The following is a 19,829-nucleotide window of genomic DNA, read 5'->3' on the forward strand; positions in this document are numbered from 1 at the left end:
TGCTAAACAATGGTGAGGCTTGGGGAAAAAAAACCCAACCAAAACAAACAAAAGCAAAACAAAACAAAAACCAAAAAACATCCGTGTTGAGTGTGTTTGAAATGCCCAAGGACAAAATATTAAAATGTAAGTTATGTGTCAGTGCTGGACATCAGCATTTTGGACCACAGTATATTTTCAGTATTTTGCAACAATTTAGGACTTAGATCATCTTTTGTTAATTTATGGACCCGCAGCTGTTAGTGTTTACTGTTGTGACAAATTCAGTATATAGAAAGATACATATATTCTCTTCAGGTAAATGCGGTGGGTATCTGACCAAGGAAGCTTTTTATTACTGAAGTTTTTTTGGTGTTTCAAAGCTGTGAATATTTCTATCATTTGGCAAATGATGTAATATTAGACTAGCAAGAAACGTGTATATATACTGTATAGTGGGAGAACACAGCAGTAGATCTGTTAGACTTAATTTGTGTTATACTTGCTTTTACAGACGTTTAAAAAATTAATTTCCATTCAGCTTTTGAGGTAATAAGTTAAAAAAGCACCAACATCATTTATTCAATTGTCTAACCACCACAGAAGGCTCCTCTGTATAAGAACTACATGATAAGGCGGTTCTGTATACTGTGAGAGACTTCTATAAATTTTTCATACAGACTTGACATCTGCTGATATGGCTTCGGATGAGTCCTGCCTTGAGTGTGTCTCCCGAGGGCTTGCTCTGGAAGGGCTGGTCAATTGTGGTGAGCCAGAAGCTGTATTTGTTTGCAAAGTAGTGACAGGTTCCGCGTGCGCCGTTGCATTCGATGAAAGGAGTCGCCCTGAAATCTTCCAGGCAGCTCCCAGGAGAAACCAGCGACTGTCCTCCACCTTCATCACCAGCAGCAGTGTGCTAAGGGAGACAAGGAGGGCAGTGTTCAGAGTGCAGCCTCAGGCAATGCTGTCATACCCTTACATGTATGAAAAGAGACAAAACCACTAGAACTGCTCCTAATTCTTATCTCCAGAGCAGAAAGTTGGCCAGTCCTGCAACTGTGTAAGGGTTTGGCTATGCTATAGCTATATAAAACTAGCCCATGCGCTGATGGCTCTTTGAAATCTTCTAACAAATATATTTTCTATAGTTAAGATTTCCACGGTTGGAAGTCTTAGAATTGGAGATTCATTTAGGTGGAAAGGGCCCAGTGGAGGTCACCTCCCCCAGTTCCCTGCTCAAAGCAGGGCTGACACCAAAGTTGCCCTCAGTTGCTCCAAGGCGCTGTGGAGCAGTTGATACCTCCAAGGATGAACCTCCCACAACTTGTCTGGGCATCTTGCTCCTCTGTTTTATTACCCTCACTAAGAACAACTTTCCAGCATATATTTAATTTGAATTTCCCAAATTATAAAGTCTGTTTTATACTGCATTGCATGGGAGAAGCACTGTGGAAACAATTAGCTTCTATGCAATAACTAGTTCCCTGTATGACTTTTTTTGGCAGTGAATTACACAAGAATCATGCATCGTTACACCTCTCAACTGTTGCCTTTGACAGGTTCTGTGATAATGAACTGAATGTTACTTTTCTTCTGTAAAAGGCATTACTAACAAAAGGGGCATTTTATCTGTCCCTTTAAGAGCTGTACATCTATATTTTAAAGTTATACTGTAGATTTTTTGTTAGGAACTGAAAGAATATGTAATATAAAAGAAATCAGCTGGAAAAATAAAGGTTTTAAACAGTTTTGTTAATGTAGGGAATATAAGAGCCAGCATAAATTATTACAACTTTGAGGCCTGTGCAGTTGGAGCTGGAAAGCAGACAGTAAAAACTGCTGATGCTGTTTGAACCCTGGTGTGGGAGCAGTCCTGCTTGGCAACCTCAGGATGAGCAGTGGTATTCCATGCTTGGTCTGTAAGCTCCAACTCTATGCCTATAGCATCTCTTCTGATATTGACTATGGCTTTTCATCCTCCTGCAATGTTTACTCATAAAGGATGTATGATAGTGGAGTGTCCTCGCTACAGGAAATTTTAGTGACTTCTCCAGGTGTTTGGGAAGTCTGTGCTGACTGAGGATTGCACCTTACTCAGGGGAAGGAGGTGACAAATTTAAGCCAAGGAATTATAACAGCATGTACTCTGAGAAAACCACAAGTGTGTTCTACTTCTTCCACAGCTGCCTGAGAAGCAAATATGCGTACATCAAACACTTCATTTGATCCACAAGCTAGCTGGGAAAATGGGAATTCTTTTCACAGTGTGTACCACAGTGCTGACACACTTTGTCCTGGCAAAAAGTTCTTGCTAAGGTGACAACTTTGCTCTTAACAATGCTCAGTGTTTACATGAGGCTTTGCAAATATTTAATTAATTCTTAGCATTCTTGTGAAGTAACTATGAGATTGGTATCTGAGCTTTTTAGAGAAACAAAAGAAAGGTCAAACATAGGCACAGTAAAAAATTTGACCTATTGTCTCAAACTGTGGGGATTTTTTTCTGTACCTAATTTCTGATTTGCCTGTGTCTTATTTTCCAAAAAATGTAAGTTTTTGGCTTTTGACATACAAATGGTTTGTGGGTAAGATTGAATATTGTTCTTTTATGATGTCTTCTGCCACAGAAATCTTGTTTCTTTTCCGACACTGTTTACTTCAGGATTCAGCCCAGCCTTCAATAAGTTAACTACATGGGCATGCTGCTGCAGGTTTTGACTCTCATGTTCATCAAGCAAGTCAGAAAAATGAGCATATTAGACCATTCACTGACATTTTAACTGCTCTTTACCATGCTAAGTCCTCTGGTACTTATGTGATCCTTCTGTATAGCTTTGCAAAAAAAGGTCAGGCCCTTCAGTAGGTCTTCTGCTGCACATTTAGCACTACATTTTTCTGTAACATCCCATTTCCTAATTATAAGATCACAAGATTGAAGAGTTCCTCTAAACCATGGGATGTACAGCTCAGCTCTTATTTCCATCAGAGATACAACACTGAAACTTAATTTTTAAAACAACCAGAGGCTGTCTCTCTTTCCAGAGTAAGTGAAAGACTTTGGCTTCAAAATCTTCAACCAAAACACCAATGATTTTTAAATTTTGAAAAAGTGTGTTGTGGCTTTTCCTCCCCCTCCCCCCCCCCCCCAGATCAGCTTCTTAGTAGTGATGTATGTAAATAACTCCAAATTTTTAGCTGTGAAAATGCTTTGTATGCTCCTGTTGCACCCTAGTATAATTTTATTTGTTAAGTCACAGCTGTCCTTTTGTTCTGTTCTGAAGTGCTATTTTGTACATAAAGTAAGGTCTCCAGATGCTACTCTGACAAGAGGCAATTTTCTCTGAAATTCACAGAAATTTTCTTCCTTTTCTGCTTCCTAGAAATTACTTGTGCAATTCCCAGGTTCCCCAGTATGATGCACAGTTTTGGTCTTGCTGGCTCTGAAGTGGAGCTGCCTTACTAGTACCAAACACTCAAATTTAAAACCCATTACTGCACAAAATGTGACACTGGAGACCAAATACCATAAGGAAGGAATATCCGATCCACAAACTGCGCCAGCCTTCAGGGCAGTGGGGAATAGAAGCTTCTTGGCTGTGGACAGCAATTGCCACAGCTGGAGCCTCACAAACTGAGCAGCGACTGATATATGGCTTTATGTCTTCTTCTGCCACGGGCATCATTGGAAGAGGTGCTGTAGTTGAGAGCCAGTAGGATTTATCATTTCGACTTGCATAGTAACAAATATCCCCAGGGTTACAGTAGAGGAATGGCATGGTGCTAAAACGAGACAGACATGAGCCAGCCAGCCCTGTTAAAAAAGAAGAAGAAAAATGCAATCATTCTCACAGAAGACAATGCACACGTTGAGTTTCCTGCTCTTTCCCAAGTACCTGTCAGGAAAGCTCTGTGGTCCAGAACATTTTGCTGGCTTTACAGGTTCCCTCAAACAACACTAATGCTTTTCAGAAGCTCTCTCAGGGGCACTTAATGAAGACATGCAGTTTTTATATTCTCATTTTGGTGCTTCCTAAGCCTGTTTGCTGTAGTCTCAGCTTTTGGAATCAAGCCTGCTGCCAGCAATATTTGTACATACCTAGATCCTGGTTGTGTGCTTTCTCTTGTCCTTCAAAATAGAGGAGGCTGTATCCACTCCAGAGTTTGTTCATGCCAACTGGGCACATTGGCTCTTGGTCAGACTGGCTGTGCTTCACCAGCAGGTAGCCCATGCTGACGCTGCGACCTGGCATGCCTGGTGGCCCAGGGCTACCAGGGCGGCCTGGCTGACCTTAGAGGAGGGCAGAAAAGAAAGAATCCAACTAAGTTTGTGCTCCCACAAATGATCTGGGGCTAGCTGATATTCTAGATAAGCTGCTGACAAACAGCTTAATGGCATAATGGTTTTTATGGTAAGTTATTGTTAGAAGAGCTGCAGTTCTAGGATTACAAGAGTTGCTTTTGAAGTAGACTGGTGCTGGATCAGGCTCCCTGGTTTCTAAGATAATGTGTTTCACACCAGAATTAGGGAAAGTCACAAATAAAGTTCTGATGAATTTGAGCATAGTTTGTACAACACAGTCAAATGGATTTTTCCTTTAAAATATTTTCTTAGTCCAAGATTAACCAATGGTTGTTGGATTTCTTGCTTTTGATTCATACACTTGAAACTATGCTCTGCAAATACCTTTTTCTCTGTGTGCTTAGCTAAGTAAGATAGTAATAGCTCTGCTCTTTGATTTGATAAGGACACAGGTATTTCTTTTACAAATACATTCCCTTGAACTTCCTCTATCCAAGTATCACCTATCCAGCCATTCATCTCCATGAATGTAACTGTTAGTTAAACACTAAACTGAAAAATACTTAAAGAGAATAAATACACTCAGAGCAAAACAAACTAATGAGTGGACTGACATCTAGAGCTATCAAAATTTATTCTGAAAATATTGCTCTAAGGAAACTGTTAACATTTAATTAGTCGTCCCTTGTGCAGCATCTATGAAGACAGAAACTCCCCTCCCCTCCTTTCCCCTCCCCTCCTTCACCTTCCTCTTGCTCCCCACCCCCTCCTCTCAACCCCTCCTCTTTCTCCTCTCATTTCCTTCTAGTGAAGTAGTAACTACAGAGTGATTAGGTGCAGAGAAAAGGGAAGAGGAAAAAAGTGCTGTGTGATATCTCTTACCTTCAAATCCCACTGGACCCTGAAACCCCATTCCTCCTTGTTCCCCTCTGGAGCCAGGAGGAGCCGGAATGCCACCCCTGCCCTGGAGTCCTGGCTCTCCAGGTGAGCCTCTGAAACCTTATACAACAATGGCTGTAAGCACAGTGACTGCAGAAACAACAACATGCCCATCCCATTTTGTTAACATGTGCTCTACTTGTGTATGTTTGTTCCTGTCTGCTGTGTTTACTAATTTTCACTGAAGGCAAGATCCTATGGTACTAGCTTAGGCAAAAAGACCAAGTTCATTGGAAAAGGTTGCTGGGATCAAGACTATATGAGTGCCACAACGTTAATCCTTCACTCTTGGCACCACTTATCTCTGATTAGGCCCATGGCAAAAGGTGCAGTGCACAGCTCTACATGTCACTAATGCTGCATTATTCCCCAAGGTGACAGCATTCCCACAAGGATGTGTGCTTTTCCACCAAAGATGTTCAGTCTTGATTTGTGTGAGATCCATATCTGATGTTGCTTTGACTATGTGAATGTTACTATGTAGATTTGGCTGTGTGAGTGTTGCCAAAGTTATTTCTGTTTTGCTTATGTTCTGAATGCCAGGGGGATGAAAAAAGCTGAAGCCTCAGCTTTGGAAGACTGAAAAATTGACTCTCCTTTCTGGATTACAGACTTTTAAGTAGAAGAGCATCAAATCAATGCTCTGGTGGCCTCACTCTGCTAAGGGGGACAGCTTTCAACCTGAATGTGTGATTCCTACCTGGATCTCCTGGTGGGCCCTGAGGTCCCATATCTCCTGGGCTTCCCTGAGGTCCTATATTTCCACGGGGACCTGGTGAACCTTGCTCAGCAACCAGCCTTGGAGGAAGAGGGGGCAGCCCAGGGGAGCCCGGAGGTCCCTGGAAGCCTGTCATTAGGAACAAGATGAGATCATTTAATTTGAAAAAACCCCAACCCCCCTATATTTTTCCCTTAAGGTACTTTCATCCAGGGACATGTTGCCCTTACTTGTCTGCATATGTAGGAGAGGTGTATGGTCTGCAACTCACCAGCTTGGGTATAGCAGCTATATTATATTGGGGAGATAGATATGTGTGGGTTTGGGATACCCAAGATGAGACAATCTCCAAGTATGGGATCATCTCCAAGAAACTCTCTTCCCTTGGACTGTACATAGATAAGCAGAAGGAAATTAATGATGCTACTGCTCCCTCATTTACGACACAGGGAGCTGGGAAGCTCCCCCCAAAAAGCTGCAGCTCTCTGAGGTGCAGCACCATCTTTTGGTGGGCTTCAAGAGACACAAATACATGATGGTAGAGATGGAGTGATGGATTTTAAAGCTCTCTTTAAATATTCAGTATATCTACTCTGGAGGATTAATTTAGACAAGAAATCCTTCTTTTTTTTTAACCCCCAAAGTGGCTCTGATTTTGGAGTTGGTCCTCATACAAGTCAAATTCATAAAGGCAAAAAATTGACTACTCATGTTAAATTCAGGCATCTGCCCTCTAGAATTTCCCTTGATTAAGAGTCATGCAGGATGGAGGACTCTGGAGGTCCCCAAGCCCAACCTCCTGCTCAAAGCACGGCCAGTTAAATCAGCTCAGTGGAGCTGCAGAAAGAGTGGTTTCAAAAGGAGTCACACATTTGACTGCACACACTTACCAGTTACTCCTCTATCTCCCTTGGGTCCAATAGGTCCCAGATCACCTGGAAATCCTACTGTGCCCATGAAGCCAATGACACCTTGTTCACCCCTAGGACCTTTAATGCAAAATGACAAGTGGCATTATTGAATTTAAGTACAAATCAAGTGAGTGCAAAAATCATGGTGTTAAAGCTGCTGTAACATAGAAAGCGTCCCTTCTTCCTTCCATAATCAGCATTTCCCATCTTTACCTTTTGGTCCAGGGAATCCAGGCAGGCCAGGTCTTCCTGCTGATCCAGGATCACCTCTACTTCCTTTTGGGCCAATTTCTCCAGTCCTACCTGTTTGTCCACTTTCTCCTTTGCTTCCAGGTGGAGCAGGTATTCCAGGCTGCCCTTGTGGTCCTGGGTAGCCTGTTTAGAGGACATATAGATTGCAATCTGTTTATACATAACACCTGAGCACAGGGGAAAGTAACAGAACTATCTAACTGTATCCCATCACATTCTATTTCCTTAATTTTAGCAGGGACAGACTTATTCAGCGTTCCTGCTCCTGCTCTCAGGCTGGCAGCAGTGGCAGAGGAAAAAAGTGTTATCTCCAGCAAGATTTCAGCAGAAATAGGGTGCCTGCTGAGATACAGCCTTTAATGAAATATTCTTTCACCAGCAAATGCCCCACTTCACTAGGTGCCTCCTTGCTTCATTCTAAATTATCCAAGTAGCTAGAGAGAACTCAGAGAGCGGCAAGTATATGACTCAGAGCCAAGGACTTACTGTTCTGTGTATCTAAGTGTTTCAGTTGAACATCTGGAACCAAATAAGTACTTCATGCTGTCTTGGGAATTATGGGAACAGCTTCTTTTTCTAGAGTTGCATATTGCCTGAAGCTAAACCTGGCAGGTTTCTCTTCAGTTACCTCTGTGGCTTACAAGACATTTGGACCTTCTTTTTCTGAGGTGAGAGTGACTTACTAAGCAGGGTTTTGAGTGGTGCATCTCTTGTGCTGCCTTTTGAAGCTGGATCACATTAGGATGCGATTGCAAGATGTATGTGGCAAAGTAAGAGTGAGCCACACTTGTCTCACCATTCTGGCTGGGATATGGTGTTCCTGTTTCCACTCTCCTGACTGCTTGGAGAGTTGGAATCAGCATGCAGAATCAGGCCACACTAACATTCACTTTCAACTTGGAAGCCTAGATATTTTGTTGGTTTTCAGCTGGTTTGTCTGTTCTAAGTTTTTGCTGAGTTTACATAAAAATTTCCATCCATCACATAAATATGTTAGTGGAACAACTTCTGCTACAACCTCTTTACAGTGGCACTACAGTTTGAAATGATTGCAGTCCAATAAGCAACAGGAATTTTTAAGAAGGAAGAGCTAATACTTTCCAGTGTAATTTAGCTTGCATGGTCATTTCACTTAGGAGGATTTTGTGAATGATTAGGACAGTATTTAATAGACTTACAAGTCTGCCACGGACCTCAGATTTTAGAGCAGTAGATTAGGATAATGCTTCTGAAAGTTGTCAAGAGAATTCTGCATTATTTAATCTGTTATTTGCATGAAGATCAAACCCTTCCATCAGGACAACCTGGAGGATCTGCCTTTTGCTTTTGAGAAGTCTGTATCTATTATCTGATACACCATGAGTTCTGTCCAACAATTTTAGTGCTGTGTTTAACAGGGCTACTTTACTGAATCAAGACAGAAATAACAATGACTGCTGTTGCATTAATTACCTGGCACTCCATGTAGACCTGGGGAGCCTTTATCACCAGAATATCCTGATATATTTGAAATCCCAGGAGGCCCTGGAAATCCTTCCTGCCCAGGAATACCAAAGGGTCCTGGGACTCCTGAATGGAAGAGAAGAAATAATTAATACTGCAAGGAAAATGCACAATTGCTATTAAAAGGACTCAGATTAAGGAGCGGGATTTTCAAAATAGAAAACACCGGCAGTTGCCACTGATTTTTTTTTTTCAGATGATACTGTGGAAGTTTTCTTTTTTAAGAATAAAATACTAATTCTCTGCCAAAGCTCTCTGGATAGCTAATTACATCTCACTGTGTGGAATACAAATAATCTTGTGTCTGCCAAGTAAAACGTTATTTCAAGATAGGAAGTACTCAAAATATCCTAGGAATACTGAAGCAGGCGGGAAAGCAGATTTGTTCTGTGCCTGCAGGGTGAGGGCTGACACTTAGCATTATCTGGGGTCAGTTAAAACCAAAAGTTCAAATCCAAAAAGTTCTCTGGAGATGAAAAACTTTTAAGTGGTCAGAAATCTGCCCTACCAATAAAAGATTATCCTTTTATGTATATTGAAGTTATGAGGAAGTTGACCTTTCATTTATAATTGTGACAAATAAACGTGAATGAGGTGAGCTGTTTTTTTGAATACTTGATAATAAATCTCTGAATGGTGTCTGAGATGGCACAGCATTTCAGTAAAAATAAAGTGTAACACAAAGGAATATGAATAACCCATTGAACCAAGTAGGCAAAGGCAGGCAGTGAAGTTTTATATCTCTGTCAGTCCTTAATCCTTTCAGAGCCATAGCATTGGAAAAACTAAAGAAACAAACCCACAAATAAAAAAAGGTAATTTATTTGTCCATAACATCAGTCTGGTGGCTTCTTGACGGACCAAAACCAGGTGGTGACCCATTCTGAGATGAGTACAGTCTGTTACAGCACAGAGAGCTGGAGCTTACCCTGCACAAGGGATAGATGGCACCAGCAAAGCACTGTGTATGGGAACAGAGCTCCCGAGGTGACAGCAGGACCATCACACATTGAGAGACAGTGAGGCTTTCAGGAGAAAGGTTTGCAACAAGAAGACAGAGGGGTAACACGTTTGTGTAACCAGAATGTTATTAAAAATATTTGAGGAGCTGACGGCTGAGAGCAGCCTCTGGCATTTGCAGCTTGCTGAGCCCAGTGGGTGCTACAAGATGTGGAAGGACACAGGCTGTCCAGCACTGGGGAATACACACTGCTGTTTCTGACAAGGGCTGGCTGAGCTGCAGCACAAACTCCAAACAGTGACCTTCCCAACTTGCAGAGTTCACCAATTCAACTGTCTACACCACTGTGTATTTTGTGACATATCTAAAACCCACAAATGAAACAAATAACAGGTGGATCCCATTCTCTAAAACACAGACCTGGGACACCTCTATCTCCCTTCTGGCCCGGAGGTCCTCGGCTGCCTTCCACTCTGCTTGGCTCTCCTGCTTCTCCTTTGTCACCCACTGCACCTGGGAAACCTGCAGAGCCATACCCATCTGGACCTGTTGAGTTGTTTGGAATAAAGAGGAAAGCTGAAATGTTTGTAAATATAACAATGCATGCTAAAGAATGAATAATGAATGGAGCATGTGGATTTACAGTGTATGAGTCTGTAATTGCTCATTGAAAAAAGGGGTCACAATGAGAAACAAGGTCTTGAGATTTTAACTTTATCAGAGGAAAGAAGCTACAGTTTGAAGTTGTGTTCACCTGTGGGGTAGCACACAGTGTATGAAGTTGTTTGCCAGAGCCCACATAATGGAAGCACATTCCAAATCTTTGGAGGACACAATTAAAACAGTTGCATTACCAAGATGTCACCGACCAAACTTGAAGACAACACAATGCTGTGCCTGTGAACAGGCAGAGGAACAGCCTCACTTACCTGGTGATCCTGGTAAGCCCTTAGTGCCTGGTAAACCATGCAGTCCACTGATTCCTCTTAAGCCAGGCTGGCCTGTTTTAAAATTACATTCATGATTATCATAATACTTTGTATTAGTCTGTTTATATTCCTGGGCAAAAAAATAAAAATCAAAAGCTTGAATTTTAAACGCTATTCCATGTTAAAATATGTCTTATATGCAAATGAATTAATTACCATAAGTTTATTATGAAATACACCACACTATGCTTTTGTGATTGGCAAATTTTGTTATTATCCAATAAACTAATTACTCCAGAGATATTTTTAAAAATATCTCTGATTCATCTGGTAGCATGCCATTAGTTCCAGTCTTGCTGCTATAACTTTTTTAATACCCATTTAGTTTCCCAAAATCCTCAAGCCAAGACAATTATGATATAATTGTAGACTCTAAATGTAGTTATAATAAAGCTGTCTTTGGGAGGAATTCACTCTGTGTCATTTGAAAAGCCCCAACAAAATCCTAAAAAAAAAAGTCTAATAGCTACTGTTACTATTGGTACAGATAAAATTTATTCCATCTGTTTGTACCTGACAAAGTGGTAAGTATGATGCTTAAACTAGACAATGGCCAGAGCTCTGGAGGACTATTCAGTCTCAGAAAAATAAGTGTTTGTCTGTCTCTCTTCACTGTCTAAAAAGGCAGTCTTCATAACTGTATTGGCCTAGCTTTGAGGGAGATTCAGATAGAAGAATCTTACTAAAAGCAGTATGATTTCTGGCTGAAAGGTAGAAAAAAATCTGGTAACTTAATATAATAAGGAATACAGTGGCAACCATTGAGATTCTGCATCCTGTGACAAAAACAGCTTAATTTTAAATTATCACCTGCATTTTGATAGCACAATTCTGTCTAAGCCAGAAGTCATTTATTCTTGAAACCAGATATTGAATCAGTTAACAATTTTTGGTGATGATGCAGGACAAATATGTTGCTTGGTACTAATGCCACATTATAATATTCTCATATTGTATATTACTACCTTTGTTTCATGTTTAGTAATTTTTATTATTTTTTTTTCTTCTTAGCTGTCATGAAAAATGAAAATGTTTCTTGAAAACTGTTTTTCTAGTTGAAGAGGTCATCAACAGTTAAAATGAGCTGAAAAGACACCAGAAGCCATAAATCAGCAACCACGTCTGTCTTTGTTAATGCATCTAGACTTTGCCAGGAACAAATATTTTAGTACAGGAAACTCTGCCACTCTGAACTGCAAAAACCCCCTTTTTTCTTCTTCATCCCAAAAGAACATTTGCAAGTGCTCACACAGAAATGATTGAATAGCTGAAGCTGTATGAATACCTGCTTGTCCTGGTAAACCAGGCCAGCCGGGAGTTCCCTTTTCCCCTGGAAATCCAGGTGAGCCAGGGCTTCCTTGCTGCCCTGGGGCGCCAACCAGTCCTGGCAAACCTGTGTGACAACAATGAATCATTGCTCATGAGCATCCTTAAAACCAACAGCCCAAACACAGACTCGTGCTACTTTCATTCTCCCAGTCAGCAAAATGAAGACGTTCCCTTCCTAATGTCACTGAATGACTGCTCATCCAAGTGGAAGAAAACTAGAGAGCACAGGTAGGAGAGACAAAGTATAAAAGAACAACTCATTACAAACTTCAGGTTTGTGACAACCTCAGAAAGACAGTGGGCTCCTCCTGTTAAAATGATGACTTCTATTGCCAGCTACAGTGAGTGATTTCACTGCTGTGCATGTCACATTCCTTTTCTGCTGCACCTGTTTTGCCTTTCCCACTGAGAAGCTGATCAGACAAGAACTGTTTCCCAGTGAGGTACCTATTGAAACTCTTCCAGTCTTGGCTGGAGTTTCTAAGCCCTCTAATAAGAGAAGTGTGGAGCAACTGTTCTGAAAGAGCATCCCCATGATCCTCCTGCAATAAGACATGTTCTCAAGCCTTGAGTGTGTGAACCAGCCACAGCTGAACCTGACTTGGCTTCTCTTGTACAGCTGGCCCATGAGCCTGGCTCAAAGGCTCTGTAACTGTGTCGTGGGGGATACTGACTTCATTTATGGCAGTAAAGGTCATTGAAAAGCCCACTCCTTTTAGTACTGAGGCATTAGAATACCTGAGTATGCCAGCAATACAACACTTTGACTGGACACAGGGTTGCTATAGAAAAGGAAAAACTGGTATGAAGTAGAGTTTGGTTTTTGCAATTTCCTTTTAACTTCTGTGTATTCCACATCCTTGTCACTGCTCCTCACCAATTTACGTAATGATGAACATATAAAAAAATAATTACTTTCTTTTGATGGAAAGAGTATTTTTCTTTTTCCTCTTAAACAATGTTATTATTTGGAGTGTTAAAAATAATATTTTACCTTCCTGTCCCACAGAGCCAGGGACACCCTGTGTGCCCTTGAGGCCTTCAATGCCAGGGAAACCAGGATCACCACCTTCTCCTTTTGGTCCCACACCTCCTCTTATGCCTGGAAAACCACAAAACCAGTATATTCTTTTAATAATATCTATAGAAACCTAAGCAAATAAGCACAACATGAACTTAGCTACTGAATGGGTACTGGTCTTGCCACATAAAGATATTCTTCTAGTCAAGGTGCTTATATAATCTGGGACCACGAACAGTCCTCTGGCCAAATGATCATTAAACTTATTTTTAAAAGTACTCCCCAACTTATGTGGAATATATCACTGATGTTAAAGTGTACTGCATGTACAGGGAAGTTTAATACATTACCTAAAAACTCAATCAAAAAGCTCTAAGATTTTGCTATCCCACTTCCTATAATCATGGTCTAATAATGCTCCTTTTGTCATCAACAGCCAAACAAATTATATAGAAATGTTTACTGGAGTTGCCTGTGATGGTGTTTACTGCTATAATGGTACTTTCAGTTGAAGAGGCAAATGTAGCACATGCTAATTTCAATGAAGAAAAGATGAACATCTCCAGGAGCTATCATGAGAGCACAGGTTCAAGATCCATCAAAATCCCATAGAAAGCTCCCCCTCCCTTCCTCTGGGAATTTTACGACATGTAAAGAAATACATCCAGAGAGCAACTGTGAAATTAATACCTGTTAAGCCTGGCACACCAACTTCTCCTTTAAGGCCTGGCATTCCTGGTAAATTTATAGTATCTCCCCGATCACCTATTTCAAACAAAAATGAACACATGAGTGGTAAGGCTTTAATTTAAACAGTACTTCCTGTTGTTTTGAAGGAGTTGCAACTTCACAGGCAAAATTTGGCAATTTTGTAGAATAAAAGAGGAGTAAATTAAAGACAGCAAAACCAAAAAATCTAGAAGAGCCTCCTTCCTTGCCACAGATGGATTTATTCATGGATAGCACATGTTGCATGAAATTAAGAGTTAACCTTTCCACAGCCTTCCACATCCACAAGATCATTCTGTAAGACTGTAGAAAAACTCTTTCAGATTGAAGACACACTGAGACCCCCCCAGAACTTAATGTCAAGCATTTGATGGGTGATGAATACAGAGTGCTCAGATAAGAGAACAAACTCACCTATTTCTCCATGTGAGCCAGGAGTACCAAAATGGCCTGAAATTCCTGGAATGCCCTTTTCTCCCTATCATATGATTGAAAACAGGCATCAGTTAGTGAAGATGAGGATTTATTCAACCTTCCAAGCAGCTGACTTTGGAAATACTAAAAAAAGACTATTAAATGCACCATTTTTAGGCTTCTGTAGTACTTTATAGAGTAACTTGTCAGCAGTCAGATAATCTAAGTCAGTACCAACCAAGGGACAAGTTATGTTTCCAAACATTTCAGTTTGAAATTGAGGATGTCCCATTATGCATATATAGCGGTGAGTCTTTGTGCTGGTTTTGGCTGGGGTAGAGTTATTTTATTTTATAGGAACCAGTACAGGATTGTGTTTTGGATTTGTGCTGGAAACACTATTGATAACACAGATATGTTTTAATTCCTACTGAACTACGCTTACACTGTGTCAAGACAGTTTTTGCTGGTCGCCCCACCCTGCCAGTGAGCAGGCTGGGAGTGGGCAAGGATTTTGGAGGGGACACAGCTGGGACAGCTGATCCCAACTGACCCAATGGATAACCCACACTCTGTGGCCTCATGCTCAGCATATAAGGCAGGGGGGACAATGGACTGGGGGGTAACAATGCTTGGGGATTGGCTGGGTATCAGCCAGTTGGTAGCGGGCAATTGTTTTAATTTGTATCACTTGTCTTTCTTGGGTTTTATTTATCATTGTTTAATAACAATAATAATAACTATTACTACTATGATTATTACTATTTATTGTTATTGTAGTTTATTTCAGTTATAAAACTGTTCTTATCCACAAGTTCTCTCACTTTTACCCTTCCAATTCACTTCTCCCCATCCTGCTGGGGATGTGTGGAGGAGTAGGCAACTGGGTTGGGCCTATTTTCTGGCTGAGGTTAAACCAAAACAGTTCTGCAGTCCTTGGTTAAAAAAAATATTACTGAAACCTAAAGGCAAAGAGAACCTGAGAAATGAACACAGTTTTGTCCCTCTTAAATAAATTATGTCCGTGAGTCTACTGTCAGGCCCTTCCTAAGTGTTTATTTCTTCCAGTGTAACTTATTTTGCAGCCAGAGTGAATTATGGTGAATTACCTTCTAGAAGCTAAGATTCTTAGGCTCTTTCACTGTTAGATAAGTGACAGTGAGTAACTTTCAGCAATGATACCATTAAGTCCTGGGACAAAAAGAAAAGTCAGCCCAACACTAAGAAAAAATTTTACCAGCAGCTGTGGCAACAGGATCAAAGAGCTGAAGGAACCATCTGGGTCCTCACTGGCAAAATGCTGGCACATGAAATTCGGATGTCTCACAATGAGAAAAGAAATTAATGAATGATGCTTAATCCATGTTGGAGGGAGCAAGCAAAAGTATTTGATCTATTCATTCAGTGCTTGTGGCATTTTTATCTTTGCACTGCCACCGTTCAGCAAAATTTCAAGGGGTGAATGCCACTTCCTGAGAAGCTGAATGCCAGCACAAGGACACCCTTATTCCCTCATGTGCATGAACTCACTCTGACTCCTGTGGTGCCAGGGAAGCCTCTGATGCCAGGAGAACCAGTGGGACCAGGATACCCTTTCACACCTGTCAGTCCTTTTGCCCCGATGTCTCCTTTCACACCAGCCATGTAGCTGGGATGCCCAGGGGACCCTGGGGTTCCTGTCTTTCCAGGAAGGCCTGGCATCCCCTTGCTACCTGCAGGTAGGGAAGATGAAAAATAAATAAGTGAAGAGTGATGTGCAGTTCCTTGTGTGTAAGAAGTTTTCCTGCAATTGCCTTCTTGAATCGTGGCACCAAAATGTGCTGTACAAGGCAACATACGCACACGCCCACACACACACACATCACCCCTCAAAGCTTTCCTTGGGGCTGACTCTGTGAAATGCAGCCAGGAGCTCAATTGCTGCTGTCAGAGAGCTTGCTGGGGGGGCTGCAGCCAAGTGGTACCATGAGCAGAGAATATTTAATATGGAAGCCGAGAAAAAGTTGAGAAGAATGACAGCTGTGAATGCGCTTGCCTTGTTTTATTACGACCACTGACCTTTTAAGCCAAAGAATCCCTTTGTGCCCCTTTCTCCAGCATCTCCTTTTTCACCTTTAACTTCCATCATCATGCTGGGCATGAGCTTTGGAGGTTCTCCTGGGGGACCTTGATCCCCACGGTCACCTAAAAGGTAGAAAACCCAACCATGTTACAAAATGCTAGTCAGCAGCACTGTCGGAAAAAGTGAACAGAAGAGTAAATTGGGAAAAAGGAATGACCTTGCACAAGCTACAGAAAATCCACTTGCATGAAAAGTAACCTGTTTCAATACAACATGGCAGTGAAAGAGTCACACTTAATAAAATGTGAAAACTGAGTTAAACTTCTGTACATACAGTCCTGAGAGTTGGACACAGACTCCTCTGTGATAGATAATTTATCTTTCAGCAGATCAGTTAGGAATCATGTGTTTCTAAAAAAAGCCCCAGAATAATGGTTTATAAAAAACCCCAAAAAGGACATTGGAGAAAACACAGAAAAGTAGTTGAGTTCTAGAGAAAAGGAAATTCTCAGTCAAAAAGCCTTGGGTGAAAGAAAGTGTTTGGATTTGTTACCAGTTATAGTGTTCATTTTCTTGACTTTATAGTTACTGGTGGTATCAGTAAATAATGTCCTGAAGAAGGAACTCATACAGACTCTATGAGTATCTTTAGTTCTTCAAGGGGTGCAGAGACAGGCCAGTAACCCAGACCTGTGTCCCATGATTATGCACTGTCTTATATTTCTTTGCCAAGAAGCATATTTGCACTTCTCTTCACAGGGGCTGCTTTCATACTTGTCTTTTGCTGAGACTGTTGCTGGGATCACTGCTCTGCAACCTCTGAACAGCAGACACTTAAAAAAAAATACCAATCTCAGGGTCCCTAGAAAGAACATTTTAGTCTTGCAGCAAAGCATTTATTTAAAGATAATTGTGTGCAATTAAAAGAAGACTGAGCTACAGTTTTCACTTCACCAACAATAATACCAGTTGAATGTTTGTGACTTCTAACTACTTAATTTTAACTACTTAATTGCCTGGTTTTCTTAATATTTAACTGTCTTTACAGTGCAACTAGAGAAAAATACAGGTATTCTCCCCCAGACATCTTATGCTTCCTGGGAAAATGCTCTCTTGACTTCTGCACATGTCCAGAAGTGACACTATCTGAGTAGTAAGATTTTTGTCTCCAGCCTTAAGTGTTTAAAGAAGTAACCTTTCCCTGAGTCTAAAATCCAGGCCTCTTGGCCAGATGCCCATATGTCAAATAGGTGGAGGAATGTCTCAGCTAAATTTACCATGTGAAAAATGTGTCTTCTTTGTCTTTATGTCCTTGTAAAATAGTTCTGCAGATGTGAAGAGCAAACACTCCAGTACCACCCATAAGCAAATACCTTTGAAGCCACGTGCACCCTGTGAGCCTTTATCTCCCCGAGACCCAAGTGGGCCAAATTCTCCTTTGATTCCCTTGATGCCTGGTCTTCCTTTTAGGCCTGGCATGCCTTTGAAACCATCAATGCCAGGTGAGCCTCTCAAGCCTTTAAGAAAGAAGGGGAAGAGAACTGTTACTTCACTCAGATTTCTGCAAACTCAGTAAATATGAACCAGCATGACTAAAATGGTATGAAAACTTCAGGGCAGCAGTACCTATTTTTTGGGTGCCTTTATGCTTACAGCAATCTGTGGATCTGGAGCAGGCAGCCAACCTCTCTGAGAGGTAGTAGAGCTCCTGAGGTAGTATATTGTCAGGAGTATATGAACCTGCCTCAACTGGCCAAGAAGAGATGTTGTGGAGATGACCAGAACTTAATGTATTCTCCTGAGAGATCAGTACAACCCCTCTCCTAGAGATGAATTTGAGATATGTACCTAATTCCACATAAGGTTTGTAGTCAGCCTGGTCTACATGCAGAGATACAAATTATGGGTCTTAGACTGGCTGATCATTTCTCACCAAAAATTCCCCTACTTGTCTTTTCTAAACAAGAGGATCCTGTTTTATATGTGTAATGCAAACAAACAGATCTTAATTTCTGTCAAATGAGAGATGATCAGTACTCCAGAGCTAGTCTTGTCCTGTCTTTACAACTAATGAAATTGCAACATGCATTTTTAAGCTCAGCTTGGCTTCACATGGAGTTGAGCCCTGCTAAAACTCCCTGTGTGGTGTAGGCAATGTGCATTACACCTATGTGTTTTCTCATGGCTGGCAGGTGAGAATCTCAACATAAAGTCGACATCGAGGTCTTGTGTCTGGCATTGCTCAGTTCACAGCTCCCAGCTTTAAAAAGCTTTAAAGAAAATGTTTGGGGAAACATCTCTTAAATTTCACTGAGGACCAATGGGACTAGGATGGGAGTAAGACTTTTAGAGAGAAAACAGTAAATACTGCATATTTTTTAATATGAGAAATAAAACTCTTCTAAATAGGGCTGCATATCACAGGCTAGCAGAGTGCCAAGCCCAACATAGGGGAAAACAGGCAGTGATTTTGGAATATATTAGGTACATGATCCTAATTCTGCTGCTTCAAACAGAGGGAGACCAGCAGAGAATATGTCTGGTTCATGTCCACAGAGAACAGCTTCAATCAACTACTGTTTTCAAAGCAGCAGTCCAGAGCTCACCTTTATCTCCTGGAAAGCCATCCATTCCACTTATGCCAGGGGGACCAGACACACCACGTATACCTGGTAATCCTGTGTGACCCATGTCACCTTTGTCACCAGACAGACCCTTCAGGCCCACGGGGCCAGGAAAACCTTGCTCACCATCTTCTCCCCTAGCACCAGGTGGACCTGTCGTGTAAATGTGAGAACAGGTAGAGTAAAAAAAGTTTGGACACAGATGATGATTTCATACAAGGTAGCTCAAGAAGGAGAAAACTGCTGTCCTACCAACTTCATATTGAAGGGGGCAAATTAGGATTTTTTTAATCAAAGAATTGCAGAAATGACTGTAAAGATAAAGTAGCTCATCAACATGAACCAGCTTTGTTACCAGTTTGGTTCCACACCCACTTGCAGCAGGACCTTCCTCACCTCTTTAACTTAAGAATTATGCCCCTTTTCCATAAGCCTACCCTCACTTGGTGGCTCCCTTTTCCCAGTTGCCAGCAGCCAGCTCTGACCTGACTTGGTAGGTGGCTATAAAAAGAAAGCATCAGCTCTACCTGTAAAGATCATCCCCAAACTTAACTGTCTGCTGTGGAAACCATACAGTTGCCCTGCCACAGAGGACTAGCAAGAGGAGTGACACTGGATTACTTCCTCACCGAGAGGTCCTTGGGAGCCAGGCCCACCATCTGGCCCACGGTTTCCTGGTGGACCAGGGAATCCATGTGTTCCTGGTGTTCCTGGTAATCCCATCAAACCAGGGAGACCTTGTGACCCTGGATCTCCTTTTGGTCCTGGCAAACCTGGGCTACCATCCGCTCCTAAAAGACCAAAATCATGCATTAGAGTGCATCATATGTAGAGAACATATTTTAACATATTTCTTCTGTATACACCCCAGGCTTCCAGGGTGAGTTTTTCCTTTGAAAATTCAGTGAGAACAGGAAAAGTAAATTAAAGGACTGGTCTTCAGATTTAAAATAATTTACATTACCAGCAATGATTTAAATATTTGCATCAGATAGGTGGATTGACTCTTTCAAATGAATGGTAACGATCTGGCACCATATGGATATACGTGCAGGTCTCTTTCAATTTTAATCCCAATCTTTCTATTTTAATCCAAAT

General features: G+C 41.3%; 1 protein-coding gene across 1 annotated transcript in view; it reads right to left on the reverse strand.

The window, feature by feature from the left end:
* Positions 1 to 640: 640 nt before the first annotated feature.
* The window catches only part of COL4A2 (collagen type IV alpha 2 chain), a 97,786-nt gene continuing 78,597 nt past the window's right edge, over positions 641 to 19,829 (reverse strand). Inside the window, exons 28-46 of the mRNA XM_062514962.1 lie at positions 19,361 to 19,522; positions 18,714 to 18,884; positions 17,481 to 17,624; positions 16,104 to 16,229; positions 15,576 to 15,757; positions 14,046 to 14,109; positions 13,593 to 13,667; positions 12,876 to 12,983; positions 11,838 to 11,945; positions 10,493 to 10,564; positions 9,984 to 10,109; positions 8,552 to 8,668; positions 7,061 to 7,222; positions 6,827 to 6,925; positions 5,919 to 6,065; positions 5,162 to 5,278; positions 4,076 to 4,267; positions 3,504 to 3,790; positions 641 to 895 (exon numbers count right to left, since the gene is read on the reverse strand). Of these exons, the coding sequence (XP_062370946.1) occupies positions 641 to 895; positions 3,504 to 3,790; positions 4,076 to 4,267; positions 5,162 to 5,278; positions 5,919 to 6,065; positions 6,827 to 6,925; positions 7,061 to 7,222; positions 8,552 to 8,668; positions 9,984 to 10,109; positions 10,493 to 10,564; positions 11,838 to 11,945; positions 12,876 to 12,983; positions 13,593 to 13,667; positions 14,046 to 14,109; positions 15,576 to 15,757; positions 16,104 to 16,229; positions 17,481 to 17,624; positions 18,714 to 18,884; positions 19,361 to 19,522 (2,714 nt within the window). The remainder of the gene's footprint in view (positions 896 to 3,503; positions 3,791 to 4,075; positions 4,268 to 5,161; positions 5,279 to 5,918; positions 6,066 to 6,826; positions 6,926 to 7,060; positions 7,223 to 8,551; positions 8,669 to 9,983; positions 10,110 to 10,492; positions 10,565 to 11,837; positions 11,946 to 12,875; positions 12,984 to 13,592; positions 13,668 to 14,045; positions 14,110 to 15,575; positions 15,758 to 16,103; positions 16,230 to 17,480; positions 17,625 to 18,713; positions 18,885 to 19,360; positions 19,523 to 19,829) is intronic.

Source organism: Cinclus cinclus, chromosome 2 (genome assembly GCF_963662255.1).
Source record: "Cinclus cinclus chromosome 2, bCinCin1.1, whole genome shotgun sequence".
Taxonomy (NCBI): domain Eukaryota; kingdom Metazoa; phylum Chordata; class Aves; order Passeriformes; family Cinclidae; genus Cinclus; species Cinclus cinclus.